The sequence below is a fragment of the Solanum stenotomum genome, chromosome 11, assembly GCF_019186545.1.
Source record: "Solanum stenotomum isolate F172 chromosome 11, ASM1918654v1, whole genome shotgun sequence".
Taxonomy (NCBI): domain Eukaryota; kingdom Viridiplantae; phylum Streptophyta; class Magnoliopsida; order Solanales; family Solanaceae; genus Solanum; species Solanum stenotomum.
In genome coordinates, this window is record NC_064292.1 from 2,305,894 (window position 1) to 2,327,178 (window position 21,285).

At 33.4% G+C, this 21,285-nt stretch overlaps 1 protein-coding gene across 1 annotated transcript; it reads right to left on the minus strand.

Moving 5' to 3' along the window:
• Positions 1 to 1,018: 1,018 nt before the first annotated feature.
• LOC125844476 (sesquiterpene synthase 12-like) lies at positions 1,019 to 5,244 on the minus strand. The gene is made up of 7 exons (XM_049523787.1): positions 4,991 to 5,244; positions 4,628 to 4,901; positions 3,351 to 3,588; positions 3,011 to 3,229; positions 2,683 to 2,824; positions 1,434 to 1,685; positions 1,019 to 1,350 (listed from the first exon to the last, which is right to left on the minus strand). The coding sequence occupies exons 1-7, from the start codon at positions 5,225 to 5,227 to the stop codon at positions 1,054 to 1,056; spliced, it is 1,659 nt and encodes a 552-aa protein (XP_049379744.1). The 5' UTR covers positions 5,228 to 5,244; the 3' UTR covers positions 1,019 to 1,053.
• Between the last annotated feature and the right edge of the window lie 16,041 nt (positions 5,245 to 21,285).

Sequence of the window (21,285 nt, forward strand, 5' to 3'; positions counted from 1 at the left end):
ATGGGAGGAACATAGGGATGTAAAAAATGGGTTCTATCAACTTGTTCTAACATAGGATAATAATCTCATGAGTTTGGTCTTACTTCATCGTTGAGAAAGGAAAGAAGATCGTGGTACCCTAAATCATCTCTTGATGCACAATGAATTTGTAGACAATCTATTGATGATATGAATGTGAATTTTGGCTCCATTTATTTGTCTCCTTCCAAATTTATGTAAAGCTCCATGGCAATTTGGAATTCCAATATGATGATGATTTTGCACTGTGCAAATTAAACACTTGAAGCTTTGGTTTCTGAAAGAATGGGTAAAAAGCTGAAAGCATTTTTGGTTTGCTTAAATGCCTAAGAGATTTTGTACACTAATGACTCTGTCTTGATTGATGATCTTACTCTCAACGCTCTACAATTCTAATCACTGTCATTTCCTTAACCATTTGTAGATAGCTATTAAAATGTACAAGGCAGCTGGTGAGAAAGGTTCCTACTTTGGACAGTTTGCAACATTCAATTGCAGGTTCCCACTCTTATCTTTTTCATTAGTTTTGCCCCACCATCAGAAAGATAATTCAGGTCTTGGGCTCTATTTGTTTTCTTAATAGTACGGTAGTAGCTTTTGTCGATAGTTAAATTAACAATGCGTCATGGGCATAAGGATATATATTCAATCTGATCCGATTCATTAAGTCGACCTGAAATTGCTCTGAATTGAAGGACATTTGTTGTTATTGTAGTTGTTGGTGGTGGTGTCGTCTTTTAGTTCAATATTTCTTACAATATTGGGCTATGATGTCTTAGCTTCAGTGAAGCGATATGGACAGTGAAGATTCATATATATATATAGTTGAACCTACCTAACTTGAGTGAAGCCATAGTTGATTCACATATGGGTGGGTGTGTATACAGTAGCAACTATTTTTTACTGATTGTAGCCTTACCAATATTTGTGAAATTTGTAGATTAATATATATTGGGCCTGTATTTGCACGGGCAATCATCGTCTAGTTATTTATTAAAGAAATTACATTTAGTCGAAGGTGCATATGCATTGTTGTCATATATTGATGGATTCAACAAGCAACAAACTAAGCATCTTTTTAGTTTCGGATTTGGGACTTGTATATTCGTCATGACCATCTCCAAAAGTTGTATCTACCAATTGCGCAAAATTTAAACCTAGTTCAAGGACGAAAAATGGTACTTCCTTATGAAAAAGGAATTCCTTATTTATATCTTTCCATGCATTCGTGACCATCTTCCGAATCTCAACATACGCCTCCTCCTTTGAAACTCCATATTCTTTTATGTAGCAGTCAACAATTGAAGCAACATGTCCTCTTTGTTGATTAACCTACGAATAACGATACAAATACATTCAATACAACATCTATATAATTGCTTTTAATTTTGTATGTTACATTGTGTTATACTTACTTCATGATCAGAAATATCATCCATACATCGACAGATTGCTCCAGCAGAACGTGCAACCAAAAGCCCATTTGTTAGCCACTCAATATTCTCTTTGGTCATATACAATTTGTCCATGCCAACCAAGGAATTTGTTACATAAAGCATACATGTAGCTGTTATTACTGCATTTTTCATATATTCATCACATTTTGGAATATAACCAGCATTCAACCAATCACTTTCCTTCATATAGGCAGCCGTCAATTTTTTCCACTACAACAAAATACCAAACATTGAAATCATTATAAAATCCTAATCTAGCTAGATCATAATAATAGGAGAAACTACTTAATTAGACCGTCTTCACTATCAAATTTTATACTATTATTACTTATACATTTAAATTATTACATATTTTACCACTAATTAAGAGTTTTCTATCATATATTAAGGAAGATACACTTAAAAACATGTACTTTTGCTACCTTATACAATATAATAGGTCAAGAGGCGAACGAGATTTGTATACATGTGAATCACACTAGATACATGAATATGTATGTATATCGTGTGATTCACATGTATCTTGGATACTAGATACATAGGAGAGTGGCAAGCGAGAGGGATAGAGGCGAGAGAGATTTGTTATGTATCCCAAATATATATGGTACAAATTACACCTAATTTTGACCTCATGTATCCCGAGATACATATATCTAGGCATATCTGAACGTATCAGGGTGCATCAAAATCTAGTAAGACATGTAATATTGCAAACTAGAGTGTATCTAAGTAATTAGCTCCTAAACGAGTGAGATTTATGTAAGTTCCCTACTAATAATAGTTCATATTCAAATCAACTGCACTACTCAATCCTTATATGTGCTGTGCAATTTGGTGAATGCATCTCAGTTTGCACAATTTATTAGCTAATAGAATAGACTATAGAATATATTGATTGATATAGTAAGGTGTTGTTTTTATTGAACTTAGTATTAGGTGGATGGGCTTATGTCTAATTGGTAGGGACAAATATAGGTATCAAGATCCCAGATTCGAAATTCAATTCATAATCTAAAAATTCAAACAAAAAAATCTAAAAAGTTCAAATTTCAAGTTGGATTTTTGGATTTTCCCAAACTATGCCGCAACACTAACGCCATATCTTCCTTTTGATTCAAAATGTCAACAATTTCTTTTTTAACCTATAGTTAGATGTAGCTTAAGCAAGAATAGACTAAGTTGGATTTTGGATTTTCCCAAACTATACCTCATTTTTTGCATAGTAGATTACGCTATTCGATTTGCCTTCTTTGGCCAATACTTCTTCTGCTTCATCGTAGATATTGAGAAGTTCTTGATAAACAATTCTCATATATGGTGGTAATGAATCCATAACACGTATGTCCCATCTGTACTTGACAGTTGAATTTGTTGGGATCAAAATAATATCAAGAGCAACATGTGGAAGGTAATTATAATCGCAAGCTATAGCAATGATAAATAAGATGACAAAGAAAAATATACTAAAATAATCCTAACATATAATGATATAATATTGATCAAACGACCTACGTATTAAAAACTAATTAGGTTACCTCTCAATTGCATTAGTGAGAAGCACAAGTTCATCATGGGTTCCATAAGCATCATAAGTGTCATCAACAATAGAGTTCATGTTGACTACTTTTGTTAACATTCTTCTCAATCGACTATATTGGGGCTCAACAGACAATCCAATTATCCAAAAGTAACTTTCCACAAATCTGTCTTTTGCATATGGTAATTTGTTTGCAATATCCAAATCTTTCCACCACCTACGTACATATATATATATATATATAGTGATCGAGACCATTATTAATATCATAGTACATACATTTATCGCGTATTCATTTAATTAGGAAGGGGATATAACATGAATGAATAAATACATACCTTGATATCTCGTTAAGCTCGTCTTGATGCACCTTTTGCAACATGTTAAAATTCAATTTCGCGAATTTCAATAGTAAATCATTATGTGATTTGATATTTTCATAAATGTGTATGTATTTTCTAGCTCCTACCCTTGGTACTGTTTTACGAATAGGCTGACTTAACGCTTCAGTAACTTGAATCTTAAGTGAGTTATTGGTCAAGTTGGGGAGTAGGGACTCGAGACGAGTGGTGGTAAAAATATCACATCAACTCTGAATCTAACGGGCAAATTCATACAAGCACTTTTCCAAATTTCCTTAATAAATTGTGCAAAAGTACAGTCTGTATAAACTTTATATTTAAAATTAATATATAGCAAAATCTAGTTTGTTTATTTACTTCTGTTTGGTAATTTCATAGTTTTTGACTAATCCATCAACATGTTTTCTCATCAACAATTTCCACACCCTGCCAATAAAGTTATATGTTTCCACTTTTATCGTTGTTGACAATAAAGTTTTTTTTAATAAAAAAAAATCATAATTGTGGGGATTAGGCACTACTTAATTTATGTATTGATTATAACAAAAATACATATTCGATGGATTGGATATTTGTCTAATCCACTAGGTTACCTGAAGGATAAAACTTTCATCCTTATACTAATCGTTAAAGAACAAAATATGAAGTATATGCTTACTTGAATTACTCCTCCTGTCCTATCTCATGTGACGCTAATTAACTTGTCATGATATTTATGGTAAAAATAAAGACTATTAAAATTTAAGGTCTAAAATAATCCTTAGATATTTGTCTGATTATAAATCATTAAGGTAAAAAGAGATTTTTAAATTTAGTTATTTTCAATTATAGTAATTTAACATTCTTTTTAGGACGAACTAAAAAGAAAAAGATGTCACATCAAATAAGACGGAGCGAGTACGAATTTCTTGCCCTTGGTAGTAGCCTATAATGGTCAATAAAATAATTTATAAATCATGAAGCCTCATATTCAAATCCTAACGGAAGCAACATATAATAGGAAATTTCTTCAATTTCATCTATCTAAATCTTAATAAACAAAATTATGATGGGAAAAGAAGGTACCACGTGAAATTAGTATCTGAAGCTCTTTACAAATTTTGAAGTTCTTCCAAAGTATTTTGCCTTTAATTACCAGCTAGTACATGAGTGTAAGGTAAGAGTTACAATTAGATAGAAAAGCAAATGGACCAAAAAGTAAGTAAAGAAAAGGAAAAACAATGAAGAAGTTGCATAATATATATAAAAGTTACCAGAAGAGATGTAATGGCCTTGTTGCCTCAGTAGTCGAAAACGAAGAGAAACAACGTGAAGATTGTCATCATTATTCTCACTCTGTAGTTGAGAATCAAAACTGTTTTGAATGGATATTTCGATTTCATTATGAAAATGATATGCTACTCCCAATCGTTGAATTGTGTCTATCAACACAAGTTTTTGTGTACTATGGTCCGGAGTTTCCACCAACGTTTTCCTGATCATCTCTTTTAATTCATCAACTTCAACTTTCTCTTGGGTACTAATTTCCTGCGGATGGATAAATAATCATTTTCATTAATTAAACGATACAACTCAAATGTATTTTAAGAAGAGAAGGCACAGCGCGGCGCGTTTACTGTTTGTTGAGGAGTGTAGGAGAGAAAATGGTCTCCCCAAAGTGTTGGTTCAAAATCAGCCAAATGACGTGAAGGATCCATTGCTTGGCTCCTTAATTTTGTTCTTCTGGAACACAAATTTGGCCAAAGACGAAAGCTTAGATAATTTGCTTGATAAGTATTAATATTAGTATTGTATGTCCTCCTTCCAATAATAGTTGATTGAGAATTTGGAAAGATTGGTGCTACAGAAAACATTCTGATTCCTTTACACAAATTTGCCAGTTTTGTAGCTATTAATACTTACTGTACTTTAGATTATACTGAAACTAATTGTGCAAGTACTCACAACAAGGTGTGGGTTCGTGGGTTTTTTTTACAGAGTAAATTTCGTATTTGTATTAGAAAATTAATAAATATATATATGTATATTAATATGTGAACCCTTAACAAAATTGATTGACAACTCAATGATAAGAAAGGGTGGTGGAAATGACTTTCACACTCATATTTTGCAATATTTTTCTTATCTTTCCTAAATTTAGAATCCCAAACTCCTAATCTTAACGCCTCTGGCATAAAAAAAAAAAAACAGGGCAAACTGATTGCCTTTTAAAAAAAATGTATTTATTTCATGTAATGCTTGATGAGGTATTTTAGTGAGGAATGACATTGAGATGACCCTCTTATCTCTTCAATTCAAAATAAATGAATATTTGTTTTTAAGAAAGATAATCAATTGTACTAATTGAATGATTACTGTTTGAAAATATTTTTCTTTTTTACTTTAATTTCCTCAAGATTTTTTTCAAAGTAGGAATAAGTAGTGTTGAATTTGAAAATTCAATTAGAGAGAGGATAACTTTGGAGCTTTGAAAAAAACATTCATTTTGATTTGAACTAAAGAAAAGTACTAGAAATTCCCTTATTTTGGATTGGATGGTGTATTTAATTATAAAAAAGGTCATATTTATCTTTATATTCTTACAAAAATAAAATATATTTATCCTTCCATATACTATTTAAAATAATATCGGCAAAGTAAAGTCTTACACACTATTCCACTAACAAAGACATGTTAATTTGGTCCTTTTATTTGCACTTCTTTATTCATTTTATACTTTGTGTTTCATTCTTCTGTGCCAATTTCAAAATAAATATTTTATCCGAGAAAGCATTGGAACTTTGGGTGGCTCGACACAGAGAAAAATGATTTTATCAGAGAATAAGTGAGTTTTTCTTATTTATTATTTTATATTCTGTATATAAGTAAAAAATACTATTGTAAAAAAATTGTATATAATCTAGACATACTATGAGAAGGGGAGGTGGGGTAAAGATAATGTGTCTTTGAGAGTAGGAAGGACACCGTCAAAATGGAAGGTCACTTGTGAAACTTATTTCTCTACTTCTGTTAAGGAAATGATTTCTCATTTTAAGAAATTTATTTTTTTAGAATAAATATTTTTCAAAAGTTTTGATCAAAATCAAATGAGAAAATTTAGAAAATATTTTCCGACGTACCAAAAACACCCTTAGAAATTACTATATACAAATTGATCAGTTTTCAGGGAGTAAAGGGTCCTTATTTTTGTTATTTTTTTGATAAAATGCAACTGCCTAACATTAAGATGCGACTCTTAAGTAGTGTTTTAAAAGGCGGGAACGTGAGACGAGGCGTTTTACTTAGTATAATGTGAGGCGTAAGCCTCGAGACGTATGGTGTAAGCCCTTGGATCTTTCAATTTTTAATTTATAATATACTATTATAATATAATAACACAAAATTATAAAAATACATCAATGTTTGAAATGATTACAAACATGATTAAGGAAACTCATAGAAAATAAAACTTCTAACATGATTATATAAGTATAAATAATCTAATATCTTAACTTTCTAATAATAAAAGAATCATTATTTTTAAAAATATATTATTATTATTATACTATACAATATACCCTCCTAAAAGAAAATAATCAATAAAACTTACTAGTATTATAATAAAAACATCACTCCATCATGAATAAAAATAAAATTACTTTCAAATAGCTAAATAAAATATGATAATTTTGAGACATGTGACAACAACATGAAGATCAATGATAAGTGAAAAAGTAAAATTTTGCTATGTATTTTTAAAAGAAATGTTACGTAATATATAATAACCCTCTCACAGTGTTACGAAATAGTAAAGATGTGATACTAGAACTTGTTATTTGAGTTACTCTCAATATTTTTAATTCTATGGATTAAAAACTATTAAGTATCATTCATGTATTCAAGAATTATGAGGGTCAACAATGTCAGCTAAAGAATTTAATACATAATTTGTGTAAGATCTGTTAGGCAAGCCTTGAGCGTTGGGCATGCTTAGGACGTACAGTCGAGCGCTTAGGGAGTAAGTCTTACCGAACTAAGCCCCACACTTGAGTCTTGGGACATTTTGCTAGAGCCCCGCCTCGGGGCGAGCCCTGAGGCGAGTTCCAACAGAGTCTTTTATAACACTGCTCCTAAGTAAAGGGAAAACTACCTTATTAGACATATCTTCATATCATATATACTAATTCTACTTATACTTTTTAAAAAATACGTATCTTACAAACTAATTAAGAGTTTTCTACCATATATTGAAAAATATGCACCTATATACATGTAATTTTTCTACCAGATACATTAAAATAGGGAGGGAGGCAAGCGAGATAGCTATGTATCCTAAATACATGTGAATCACACTAATACATGTATATGTATGTATCAGGTGTAACCATATACATAGAAGAGTGACGAGCGAGATGGAAGGAAGGCGAGTGAGGCTACCGAAATATGTCTATGTATCTCAGATACATGTAAATCCACTTGGATACCGTGTATGTAGAAAAACTAATATGCATATTCTCAAAATATATATTCTTCGATTTATACATATTGATACAATCAAATTATATTAGGGATAAAAATTATATTTGTGTATAAAAAAATAATACATCTATCAAGCTATATCTTTGTATCGAAAAAAATTGATACAACTATTATCAGAAAAATTGTATCCGTATACTTATTTTAGCGGTGATACAATACTCAAATATTGTATCAATGTTTTTTGCCATTCATGAATCACAAAATATTGATACATATTGTATGTGTGTATTTATTTTAGGAGTGATAAAGTGTGTATATGTTATTTCTGTATATGTGTATGAGATTAAAAGAGAGAGAACAAAGGCGGACAACATTTGAGATCAGAGGAAGAGGAGGTTGTGTATATGTGGATATGTGTATCTGTTATCTATGTATCATAATTTCAATTGAGATATAAATTGGATTTGAGATACAATTTGTTTGCCTCTCTCCTCTCTGAACTTGTTGCTATGAATAGCAATTAGGAAAACTGTAGTTACAATTCATAATTATGATCCAAACTATATTTATTTATAAAAAAAAGTAAATTTTAGGTTTAGCAAACATAAAAATCATATTTGTATGCTATAGCTATAATTTGTATAATTGCGTTCCATAACAAACTTTGCTATGGCTATTAATCTGTATATTTCGATATACATATACATAAAAATCTATATTTGTATATTTCGGTATAATTATACATAAAAATTTGTAATGTATATCTACCGTATTTTTGTATATATGTTTTTTTGTTGTGATTTTCAGTCGTATATGTATATGTGTACTATATGTATTTAAATATAAATATGTATATGTATATGTAACTGTATTTTTGTATACAGATAGGTTTGTATACAAATCTCTCTCTCGCTTTATACAAGCACAAATTATACATTGTATTTTGTATAATCTGTTTTTGTATAGAGCGATAAAGAGAGAAAGACAAAAGAGAACTGAACAGGGAAAAAATTGTATTGTATAATTATAAGTGTATAGGACGAAGATATATATGTATTTGCATGTGTATATACAGTTTTTTCTCGCTTTATACAAACAGAAACACAGTTTATACATTTGTGTTTGTATAAAGTGGCAGAGACGAGGAAGAGTGGTGAACGAGATTAGCTGGAGAGAGAGGCCAGTGGCAACCTATTTGCTACAGATTAGAATTAAATGAAATTGTGGTTATAATATTTAATTTGAATTAATAGTTTGCTATTTTATACAATTTTTCCTATAAAAAAATCTCTACAAATAAAAGGTCATTGATAAATATTTTGAATTTAAAAGTATTATGTTTTTCTCCCAAAAAAAAAAGATCCGGCCCAACAAAAGGCCCAAATCTCAGACATAAAACAACAAAACAAAATAGAGCCAACGGGAAAAACAAAGGGAAAATTGTATATAATAACAAATTATTAATTTAAATTAAATGCTATAAACATAGTTTGATTTAATTGTACCCCATAGCAAACTGTTGCTATTTTGCCTCTCTCCTGGTGAATCTCGCTTGCCACTCTCGTTCTCTCCCTAGCCTCTCTCGCTTTTACACAAACACAAATGTATAAAATGTGTTTGTGTTTGTATAAAGCGAGAGAAAATTGTATATAATACATATATTATCGTTTTCCTCTTTCCCGTCTCCCAGATCTCACTCGCCAGTCTCTCCCTCGCCTCTCTCGCTTATACAAATAGAAATGTATAAATTGTGTTTCTGTTTGTATAAAGCGAGAGAAAATTGTATATACACATGCAAATACATATATCTTCGTCCTATACACTTATAATTATACAATACAAATATTCCCCTGCACAGTTCTCTTTTGCCTTTCTCTCTTTCTCGCTTTATACAAACACAGATTATACAATTGATCTTTTGTATAAGTATACCGAAACAGAAACAGATTATATACAATTGCTTTTTTTTTGTATATGTATAGCGAAATATACATATTTATGTTTGCTATGGAGCACAATTATGCAAACTATAGATATAACATACAAATATGATTTTTGTGTTTGCTATATATGAAAGTTGCTCAAAAACAAAAGGGAAATGAAGAAGCTATTAATTATTTTTTCTAAATCTCTATTTAAATAAATGAATTATTTTATAACTAAGAAGTTATATTTAATTAATACTATATAATTAAAGATAATTTAGTGAAAACTCTTTCTACTTTTTCAATGTTACTGATTTTATAAGAAATGTGATCAAGCAAAAAGTATTATAACAAATATGCATAGGAGCAAATATATTTGAAGAGCCTCAAATGCCTTAGTGGATCCGTTATTAAATTGATCACCTAATATTTTTTTATTTCCTTTTCATTTTTACTTATCTGTTTTAAATTCTGCGCAACTTTAAAGAAATAATAATAAATATAAGTATTTTATTATGATATTCATATTAATTGTAAGAAATAGTAAGGGAGTAAGTAATTAATATTGCATATAAAAAATAAAAAATAAAAAGTTATATAGACAAATAAAAATGAACGGAGCAGTATCTAAGTTTCCACTTTTGGAGCCACTTAGCATTTCCATAACACTTATCCAGATCAGTGCATTTGTTTTCCACTTTAGGAGATACTAATTGTGTGGACTATTTGCTTAATCTATAATGTAGTTGACTATAATGTAGTGGATATGGTAATTATTTGCATTAATGGACGATTGTAATTGACCATATACTTTTTATTTATTTATGCTTATATTATTTATCAGATAAAAAATGTCATGTTGAATGGACAATTATTGGTGTGACATGTGTTTCCTTATACTCATTATTTGATAAAATATCATTCAATCAAGTGCAATGAAGGCTATATAATATGATAATACGCACTGAAACATTCACTTTTTATTGATTTTTCATAATTATATGTAAATGGACCATTTTTGTAAGCATGTTCAGTGAAATATTATCTTTATAAACAAAATACATGTTATGTTGAAAGGAAATATCTTGTCATTGTGAAGATTGAGATCTAAACCCACAATGATACATTTTATTGTTGGGACCCACAATTTTCCCAAATAATCTGCGTACGTCCTTTGATTAATCATTTAATATGTTGGATAATTAATCATTAAAGTTAGTGCTTATCTTTTATTTCTTTAAAAAATATTTTATTTTCTTTCCCTAGTTTTAATGACCATCTTCATATATTTAATTTTTGTATTCACTTCTCAATTTTTTAATAAAAATAATAACGTTCGGTTGGACTCAAAATTGATCTAGATGCCTAATTAATGTTTTAATTAGTTTTTTTCTTAAAACTTTAAACTTGCCAAGTCATTAAATTTCACCGAAAAATATAAAATTAGGTGAAGTAAAGTGACTTCTAAAAGGTAAACATTAATTGATTGTTTTAATGATCAATTACTCAAAGTTGAAGACTATCTATATGAGCAATCAACTCCTTTCCTCTTTCTTCTTCATCTCCACAACCTCTATAATTTCTATTTTTCCTTTCTATTTCTGTTTTAATTTGCAGAATAGTGAGTAAAATTAATTTGTTAAATTAATAAAATAAAACAATCTGGTACACACTTAAAAGTTGAGTCACGAGATATAAATATTCCTAAATTGTTTTCTCAATCTCAATTTATATGACTTACTTTTTTTTTAGCTAATTCAAAAAAGAATGACATATTTCTATATTTAGTAACAATTTAATTTTAAAATGTTCATTTTACCTTAGTGAAATTATTTATAGATACAAATATTTATGGCTTATTCAAGCCACAAATTTCGATCGTCTTTCTTTGTTTCTTGCATTTCGTACCAAATTAAATTAATTCACAAAAATTGAAACAGAGGAAATATTTAAAAAAAAATCATAAAGGAGAGTTCTTTTTTAATGGAATTGCCATCGTCATAGTCATATTGCGCGTTTTGGGTTTGGCTTGTCCCCCTCCTGCCCTATTCTACAAAAAAGTTGGTTACAGTTTGAATAGGGTAATATGGACTTTTACCTCAAAATATTCAAGTACATAAATTGTGATTTTTTTTGTTTAGTTTCTTATTAAGTGTTTGATATACACATTTGAGTCGACTAAATCTGAATTCGTAGGAAAGTCTCATATTAGAGGGTAAAACGTTCCCTAGCAAAAGCAACTTCGTACCTGAGGGACTCTAACCCGAAATCTCTGATACTCCTATTTGAACGCCTAACAGTAATGGCATTCTCTCTACTGCATCTGCCTGGAAGCATATTAGACAGAAAAAATGAGATTTTTTATTTCTTAAAGAAGATTTGGCATAAGCATTTAGCTTTTAAAATGTCTTTCTTAATGTGGACATTTTTGAAAAGTAAGTTACCTTTTAATGATAATGTTGAGGCTAAATTTGGGATAGACTGTGTGTCACGATCCAGACCGTCGTGATTGACACCCACACTAACTCTCCGGTGGAAGAACCACTACTACAAACCAAACCAAGCAACTAAACCAAAAACTAAAGCATTTAAGTTACAAAAGCAAATTAAATACTAAGGAAAGAATTAGGGAGTCCCATAAATTCCAACAAAAGTCTAACTACGAACTAAACAATGCGGAAGAAATAACCTAGAACCTGAAAGTTAATGTACCAAAACATCTAAAGTTCAACAAGTCTAAACAAGAAGGGATACAACCCCAACTAATGAACTAATCAATTAACTAGAAAAGTCTAAGTCCGAAATGGTGGACACAGACGAAAGAGAACTCATGGCAATCCGGAAGAACTAGCTCACCCTTGAGTTCAAAAACGGTCACTGATCTTCTAAGCGAGGTCGTCAATAGTCGCTTGAAGATCCTTGTACTCAACAAAAATAAGAGCAAGTGCAGTATCAGTACACAACCACAGTGTACTGGTAGGATCACACAGCTATCCCACTAAGTGTAACATACATTAATCAATACAACAATATAATTACATGCATATATCGAACATATACAATATTATCAACATTTATGAACAACGAACAACTTCACATTTTTCAAGATACAATTATGACAAGTCATTGGTCCACTCATGGAACCCAAACCCAAACAGTTAGCATACCGGAACGTGGTACCCGATCCAATGATTATGCCGGAACATGGCAACCGATCCCATAATTATGCCGGAACGTGGCAACCAATCCAAGTTAGTTATGCCGGAATGTGGCTGTAACACCCTAGAAATTTTTTTATCTAAGACTCGAACCGTTCTTCGTAGTGACTGAGATTTTTTGCAAGGAATTTAAAATTTCTTGAGTATTAAGGTCACTAGATGTATCACCTTGAGTTCCAAAAAGAATTAAATTGGAAATAGCAAAATCTGATATTTTGCAAGTTAAGTTAAGTATGAGTTTTGGGTCAACTTCAAACGACCATAACTTCTAGCTCAAGATGAGTTAGGTGTGATAACAGATACCGTAGGGAAGATCTTTGAATTATCTTTCTAACGCCATTGAGTTTGCTCAGTTTCGAGTTCGTATGAGGGAGATATGTCTATTCGAAGTTGGGATGTCTAGATAAGGAAAGTCAAAACCGAATTTTAGAGGGGTATTTTGGTCTTTTCTTATCCAATCAGATTTAATTCATTTTTAGTAATATTTAGGGGTCTAATCTGATTAGGTTTAGTTTTATAATCCTAAAATATGCTTAGGGTTTTAGTTGAGAGTTCAAGAAGAGAAAAGAAGAGAAAAGAGGAGAAAAGAGGAGAGGATCAAGCGTTCGTCGAGATTCTTACGTCTTGTTGCGGATTTTCGCCATGGGTTTAATCCTTAAGAGGTATGTAAGCTTCCATAGTGTTGGGTTAGTTCACCCATACGCCAATCATGTTATTTTCAGTGAAATTTCATTCTTGAAGTTGAAAGATTTGAGTTCTTGATGAGTTCTCGAAGTTCATTCTAAATCTTGTGGTGTTGGGTTTTGGATGATTTCTTGAGATCAAAATGAGTGTTTTAAGGTCTGTATTGAGTAGATTAGAGTGTACTTATGTTAATTAATTGATTCTAAGTGATTGAGGAAGAAACCGTTCGATTCTAGGCAAATTAGGGTGAGAAAACGAGCAAAGAATTTCGTCGAGTTTTCTGGATTGGGCCTGGCGCGATGCGCCAGCCAGAGCACCCCAAACCCTCCTCTAAAGTTTAGGGACTGGCTCCCCGCGCCACTTAGAGCGCCAGGGTCGCCTACCCTATTCGTTTAAAGTGCACCTTCACTCCCTTTCGATTCTAAATACTCTAAGCTACTTCTAAACACCTAAAATCATTCCTAACATGATCATAACCTTGAATTCATAATTCAAATTCAAGGTAGAGTTGAGAGTTAAGTTTTGAGAATTCTTTCGAACATTCTAAGAAAGTCCCTTTGAGTCCTTTTTGTGGAGTCTTCTACAATTTCTAGTAACTTGTTCCAAGACTCAAGTAAATGAGCATGAGAGTGAGGAGAATGTATTCATGAGTCTACACTATCATCTATATCTTTCATATCATGAACCATAACTCTTGAATTCATAATTCACATTCAAGAGAGAGTAAAGAGTAGAGTTCAAGAAAGCCTTTGAGTTTGATTGTGAACCCTTTGAGATCAACTATTAATTTGAACTAAGTTATGAGGAAGTAAGTAAGAGACTGATAAGAGTAGTATACATGAGTTCCATAATGTTATGTAGACCTACGAGTCAAGTCGTTCATGCCCATAAATTCCGCATGAACTCCAGAAGTTGAGTATCTATGAGAGGAGTAATATCTCCATTTCCTAAGTCTTAAGTATTGAGTTTCAAACCGATTTGAGATTACATTCCTAATCATAGGACTATTACCTATTACCCATGAAGTCCTTGAGTTGAATTGTTCATGCCCATAATTCCGCATGAACATTATAAGTCAAACAATCTTCAGATGAGAAGTATCTGTGAGTCATTGAGTTGAGTAGTTCATGCTCATAATTCCGCATGAACCCTCTGAGTTGAGCATTCTTGAAATGAGTAGTATCATTGAAGTCCTTGAGTTCCAAGTAATTGAGTTCTATCTATGGTTATTGAAAACCTTGCATTGAGTCGTTCAAGTCCATAATTCGGCGTGAACCATATTTTTAAGAAGTCTTTTACAAATGTTTAAACTTTGTTTTAAGACTTAAGCTTTGAAGTTGAGTAAAAAGTAAGAGTAAAGTTCATTTTCTTTAAAATGATATATGGGAACTAAGTATTCCCAAGAGTAAATGTTTTCACATTTAAGATGAGAGGAAACTGAGATTTCCAAAAGAGTTTTGAGCAAGAAAGGGAATATCGATTCCAAAAGAGTTGTTAAGCTAAGTTTTTGAGTAATTATCTCAAACTAAAGAAAGAAGTTGTTTTAAAACATATGAGCTAAGTATATTTTTGGGAGTATTATTGAGCACCGATGTGGGATGCGACTTTCATATTAACTCAAGTATCCATGAAAACCATGTAGCCATCATGGGTAGAAAAGGGTCATACTTTTTAGATGAATCCTTTTCGCATAAACTAGTGGATCCACTTAGTAGTGCAGGTCCTATACCACGGCAAGGTATAGGATGGCCCAGGCAGCGTGGGGCTAGTAACGATGTATCATCACTATAATTCTTAAGTGATGGTTGTTGGTTAGAGAAACTCCCACAACAGTATTTGCATAGTTCCTCAAGGGGTTCTGTTTAGTATGAATGGGGGTATGAGACTTCATTCATGCATTGCACAAGTAGACTTTGAGAGGGAGCATAGTATGTCTTTTATGATATTATGATTATGAGTTAACATCCTGTTTTAAACAATTTTCCTTTTTCTTATATTGCACTTGTTTTAAACTGTTTTATATTGAAATGAGTTCAGTTATGTTGAGTTGAGTTGAGCCAGGTAAGTTCTTCGGTTTCTTTCAAATTCTTTTCAAGCTTATGTTATGCTTTAGAATTCCCCTTACATGGTCGTACATTCCACGTGCTGAGCCATTTGGCCTGTATCTTCTCATGATGCAGACATATGTATTCAGGAGCATCAACAGGAGCTTCGTTAATACATCCGAGAGTTAGAGTTTAGCTATGGTGAGCCTCCTTATTTCCGAAGGATTTCATTTACTTTTCAGCTTAGTCAGGATGTCGTGGGTCTTGTCCCGACTTCCATCTTTATCAATTAGAGGCTTCATAGATAGTCAGTATAGTTGAGAAGTCTGTATTATTCATTTTACTAAATGTTTTAAAGACTTAAGTTGCCTATTTTATGGCGAGTTGAATATTATTTTTATATTCAGAGTTGTTCATTTGAGTTAAAGTTTTGAAAAGTTGAGTTTATTGAATTTTATTCAGTATTTAAGCTTTGTATGCTTGAGTTAGTCTTTTTCTTGAAGTCAGCCAAGATTAAGGTTCGCTTGGGGACCAGCAATGGTTCTCGAATGTCGGCCACGTCCAGGGTGTAGGCTCGGGTTGTGACAGTGGCACGATCCATTCAACACACCACAATCACAATCACAAGTATATCCTCAAGATCATACAATTAAGTCATGATTTCATGGTAACCATCATTCATCTATCTCATTTACAACAAGTGTGATCAATAATGTAACATTCATATACATGCATATATCATAATAAAGCAAGAACAAACATACATCACACAATCATAGAATCACAACCATCACTTACCTCGAAACAAGCTTCAAACCCTAAGAAACTTGATCCTTCCCTTTCCAAATTCGTTCTGCTTGTTCTTGGGCTACAAACAATCAATATAACACGGGAATCCATAAACAATAAATAATTACCTGAATTACTAACAATTCTAATAACCCTAGATCATATCCATGATCCCAATTATCCCAATTAGGGTTGTTCCCACCATAAATTCTAGATCAAAATCGTCCCTCATCGATATTTACCCATTAGATTACGTTCTACGGATCGAAAAATGGATTCGCGCAGTTAAAAGCTTACCTTTTGCCTCAAAAATGGTGGAAAACTCTCAAGAGTCGCTTGGGGTTTGTTCCTTATATCTAAAAAATCAAAAAGTGCAGAATAAAGTCGTTTAGGGGTTTATTTACCACTTTAAGTCGCGTTTGGCCCACCACAGCGTCTCTCACCCGGCTACAACGGCCTCGCCAGAGCGACAACACCTAGCGCCAAAGCGGCTTGCACGAAACAGTGAGCTATTTTAATAATTCCAAGAGCCCTATTTCACAACACACATCTAACCAACGACACTCAGAAAATCTCTTTCATGCTAAGATCGATCTTGGGAGTTTTACTCACCCGAATTTAATTTCGTAAAGTCGTATGAATTCCTTAATGACTTACTTAACTACTCATGTAATCAAAATTATAATTAAATCACCCGATTGCTTCCATATTTCCCTACATCTCGACGACTTCGATTTCATCCAAATTTGGATTAGGTTGGAAAATTCAATGTTACTACGAAAAAGTTCTCCAACCCAAAAATTTTCTCTGTTGGCTTTTCTATAACGACGGAACCGGTCGTTACAATAAATACCAATTTACCCATCACTCGTCCCCGAGTGACAAACTTAGGAAAAATAGGCTAAGGAATGAATGAAATAGTACTTGAATCAATGAACAATTGGGGATACTTGTCTCGCATGTCCCTCTCGGTTTCCCAAGCATAGCTTCCTTAACTGGACGATGCTTCCATTGAACCTCACAGACTTAATCTCTTCGGTCCTCAACTTCCGCACATCACAATCAAGAATTGCAATCGGTTCATTCTCATATTGGAGGTCTTTGTCTAACACAATTGAGTCCCATTTAATGATGTAATCCCGTCACCATGATATATCTTCAACATGGACACATGAAATACCGGATGAACACCCGATATATTAGGAGGTAAAGCCAATATATATGATATCGGTACCACACATTCAAGAACCTCAAAGGGACCAATGTATCGCGGACTTAGCTTACCTTTCTTGCCAAATCTCATCACCCCTTTCATGGGTGATACCTTAAGAAGAACATTGTCACTGGTTTGAAATGCCATGTAGCTTACCTTATGATCCGCATACTTCTTTTGTCTACTATGGGCTGCTAAAAGCTTAGCTTCAATACTCATCACCTTATCTTGAGCATCCTTCACTAAATCAACCCCTAAAGGTTTCACATCTCCAACCTCGAACCAACCTATGGGTGATCTACATCCTCTCCCATAAGTGCCTCAAATGGTGCCATATCTATGCCGAAGTGATAACTATTATTATAAGAGAATTCACACAAATGTAAGAACTTATCCCAATGCCCTCCAAAATCAATCACACATGCCCTCAACATGTCTTCTAACACTTGAATAGTCCTCTTTGACTGCTCGTCTGTTTGTGGATGGAAGGTTGTACTAAAAGTGAGCTGTGTGCCCAATTCACCATGTAACTTCCTCTAAAACTTGGATGTGAATTGGGTACCACAGTCTGAGATGATAGAAAAGGGCACCCCATGCAACCTCACTATCTCTTTCACATACACCTTAGCCAATTGTTCAGCATTATAATCTATTCTTACCGGAATAAAATGGGTAGACTTAGTCAATCTATCAACCACTACCCAAATAGGATCAAACTTCCCCATAGTCTTAGGAAGACCAACCACAAAATCCATGGCTATCATTTCCCACTCCCATTCTGGAATTGGCATTCTTTGAAGCAAACCTGCAGGCCTTTCATGTTCATACTTCATTTGTTGACAATTCTGACATTTAGCCACAAACTCCGTTATATCCTTCTTCATGCCTGACAACCAATAAATTTGCTTCAAATCTCGATACATCTTGGTTACACCCGGATGAATAGAATATCGCGACCCATGAGACTCTATCAATAACTTTTGAATCAAATCATCAATTCGAGGAACCCAAATTCTTCCTTTGAAACTAAGTATGCCTTCCGCATCAAGATTGGTCTCTTGTACCTTACTAATCACAGTCTTTTTTCTAAGCTCCTCCAAATTCTCATCTTCAAATTGTTTGGCCTTGATCGCCTTAATGAACGTGACCCTCACTTCAATACTAGCTAATACTCCACCTCTTTCTGAGATGCCCAATTGCATGGATTTAGACTCTAAGGTTTGAATTTCCTTAGTCAAAGGCCGCTTGGTTACACTCAGTCAAGCTAAACTAACCATACTCACCATTTTTCGAGTCAAAGCGTCTGCCACCATATTTGTCTTTCCCGGATGGTATTGAATTGTGACATCATAATCTTTAAGTAACTCAATCCACTTTTGCTGTCTCAAATTCAGATCTTTTTGAGTGAACACATGCTGCAAACTACGATGATCAACAAACACTTCACACTTGACACCATACAGATAATGTCACCAGATCTTAAGAGCAAACACTACCGCTGCCAACTCCAAATCGTGTGTTGGGTAATTTCTCTCATGCACTTTCAATTGACGGATGCATAAGCTATAACATTCTTATCCTGCATCAACACAGCACCCAAACCAAAATGTGAAGCATCACAATAAACAATAAAATCTTTACCTTCTACCGGTAATGCTAGGATAGGTGCAGTTGTCAAAAGAGTCTTGAGCTTTTGAAAGCTCTCCTCACATTTTTCTGTTCATTCAAATGATCTCCTTTTTGGTCAAATTAGTCAAGTGGGTGGCAATAGAAGCAAAGTTTTTCACAAATCAACGATAATAGCTAGCGAGCCCCACAAAACTCCTAACTTCAGTCATAGAACTTGGTCGAACCCAATTCTTAACCGCCTCAATCTTTTGAGAATCTACCATTACCCCTTCTTTTAAAACTACGTGTCCCAAAAATGCCACAGAAGTCAACCAAATTCACACTTAGAAAATTTCGCATATAACTTTTGCTTCCCAAGAATACCCAAAACAATACGAAGATGGTCGACATGCTCTTTCTCACTTTTCGAATAGACGAAAATATCATAAATAAAGACTATGACTAAAGAATCAAGAAATGGCTTGAACACCCCATTCACTAAACTTATAAAAGTTGTTGGTGCATTAGTTAAACTAAAAGACATAACCAAAAACTCATAGTGCCCATAGCGGGTTCTAAACGCCGTCTTGGGCACATCCTCAAGCCTAATTTTCAACTGATGGTAGCCAAACCTTATATCAATCTTAGATAAAATTAGTGCACCTTGCAATTGGTAAAAAATATCATTTATTCGAGGCAAAGGGTACTTGTTTCGAATAGTGACCCTATTCAATTGTCGGTAATCTATACACATTTCTATACTACCATTTTTTTTCTTAACAAACAACATTGGGGCTCCCCAAGGGGAAGCACTAGGATGAATAAATCCCTTATCTAGAAGCTCTTGAATTTGAGCCTTAAGCTCTCTCAATTTTGCTGGAGCCATGCAATATGGAGAGATAGAAATAGGGCGCGTACCGGGCTCTAAATCAATGCAGAAATCTATATCTCTATCCGGAGGCATACCAGACAACTCATTAGGAAACACTTCTCTAAATTCTGATATCATAGGAATAGACTCAATAGATGGAGTCTCAACCTCAACATCCCTAACATGAACCAAATAAGCCAAACAATCCTGCTCTACCAATTTCCTAGCCTGAATGGAGGATATGATCTTAGGTTTGTACACCCTTTTCCACTCTAATTTTTCCCTTCCCAGAATTTCTAGAGTTACAGACTTAATAGGATAATTAAGCACAACATAATAGGGGGACAACCAAGTCATGCCTAAGATTAATCAAAATCAGTCATATCCAAAATCACCAAATCAGTCCAAGTCTAAAACCCTATAAACAAAATAGGACAAGCACGATAAACATGGGTGACTATGACTGACTCTTCAACTGGGGTAGAAACATGGATATGGGCATTAAGTATATCACAAATCATATCAAACTTTGAGGCAAATCTCAGGGATACTTATGAATAAGTAGAACCTGGATCAAATATCACATTAGCCATCCGGTCACAGACAAAAATAGTACACGTGATCACTTCGTCAGACGCCTCTGCCTCATTCTTGCCCAGAAAGGCATAGAACTGAGCCTATCATATTGATGAGCCATTTCTCTGCCTGGTTGCACGTTACCTTTGCCTGCATTACCAGTTCTTTTACCTACACGACATCGTTGATTACCTCCTCGCCCACCTTGTGGGTGTCCTTTACCATTATTACCATTCCCCGCGGGTACCACTGCTCTAGACTGCTGCTGCGCGAAATCTAACACGCGTGGGTTGGGTCAATCTCTCCTCATATGCCCAGGCTCTCCATAGTTGTAACATATACGATCAAAAGATAGCATGTTGCCCGCTGAAAGTGCGACTCCATGGCTATCCTGAATCAAATTATGAGGTAAAGTTCCTAAATAGTTACCTGTAGAGGCGGGCATAGTGGACTGAATTGGCTTGGCTGCAAGCGTTGGCTTTCCGGACCCCCTAGAGTAAGAACCTTGAAAGTTACCCGAGTTC